Source organism: Penaeus monodon, chromosome 23 (assembly GCF_015228065.2).
Source record: "Penaeus monodon isolate SGIC_2016 chromosome 23, NSTDA_Pmon_1, whole genome shotgun sequence".
In the NCBI taxonomy this organism is placed as follows: domain Eukaryota; kingdom Metazoa; phylum Arthropoda; class Malacostraca; order Decapoda; family Penaeidae; genus Penaeus; species Penaeus monodon.
The window spans coordinates 18345499-18345818 of record NC_051408.1 but is presented as its reverse complement, the minus strand read 5'-3'; the positions used below and the strand labels follow the sequence as shown (position 1 = coordinate 18345818).

At 59.4% G+C, this 320-nt stretch overlaps 1 protein-coding gene across 1 annotated transcript in view; it reads right to left on the bottom strand.

Moving 5' to 3' along the window:
* LOC119588162 (receptor-type tyrosine-protein phosphatase N2-like) overlaps positions 1-320 on the bottom strand; it is a gene marked incomplete in the record, with an annotated part of 22449 nt that overhangs the window by 207 nt on the left and 21922 nt on the right. Inside the window, 2 exon segments of the mRNA XM_037936866.1 lie at positions 1-114; positions 116-296. Of these exon segments, the coding sequence (XP_037792794.1) occupies positions 85-114; positions 116-296 (211 nt within the window).

The following is a 320-nucleotide window of genomic DNA, read 5'->3' as shown; positions in this document are numbered from 1 at the left end:
AGCAATAAAAGTTGTAATGCTTACGCAAAAAAAAGTCCTTAAGAATCTCGCCAGGGGTCGTCAACTTCTTGGAGCTGTCGGAGGCTACTGAGGGAGGGCCTTGAGGATGGCGTGGCACCTCCTCGGCGACGGCCATGAGCACGAACTCGAACTGGGCCTTGCTCTTGACCATGTGAGGCCGCTGGTCCCGGATGTGCTCCAGGGTGGCGGCGATGTCGATCTCCTTCGCGCCCTTCGCCATGCGGTTCAACACCATGTCGATGAGGCAGTAGGTGCCCGTGCGCCCGATGCCGTCGCTGCGGGAGGACAGGGCCTTAGTA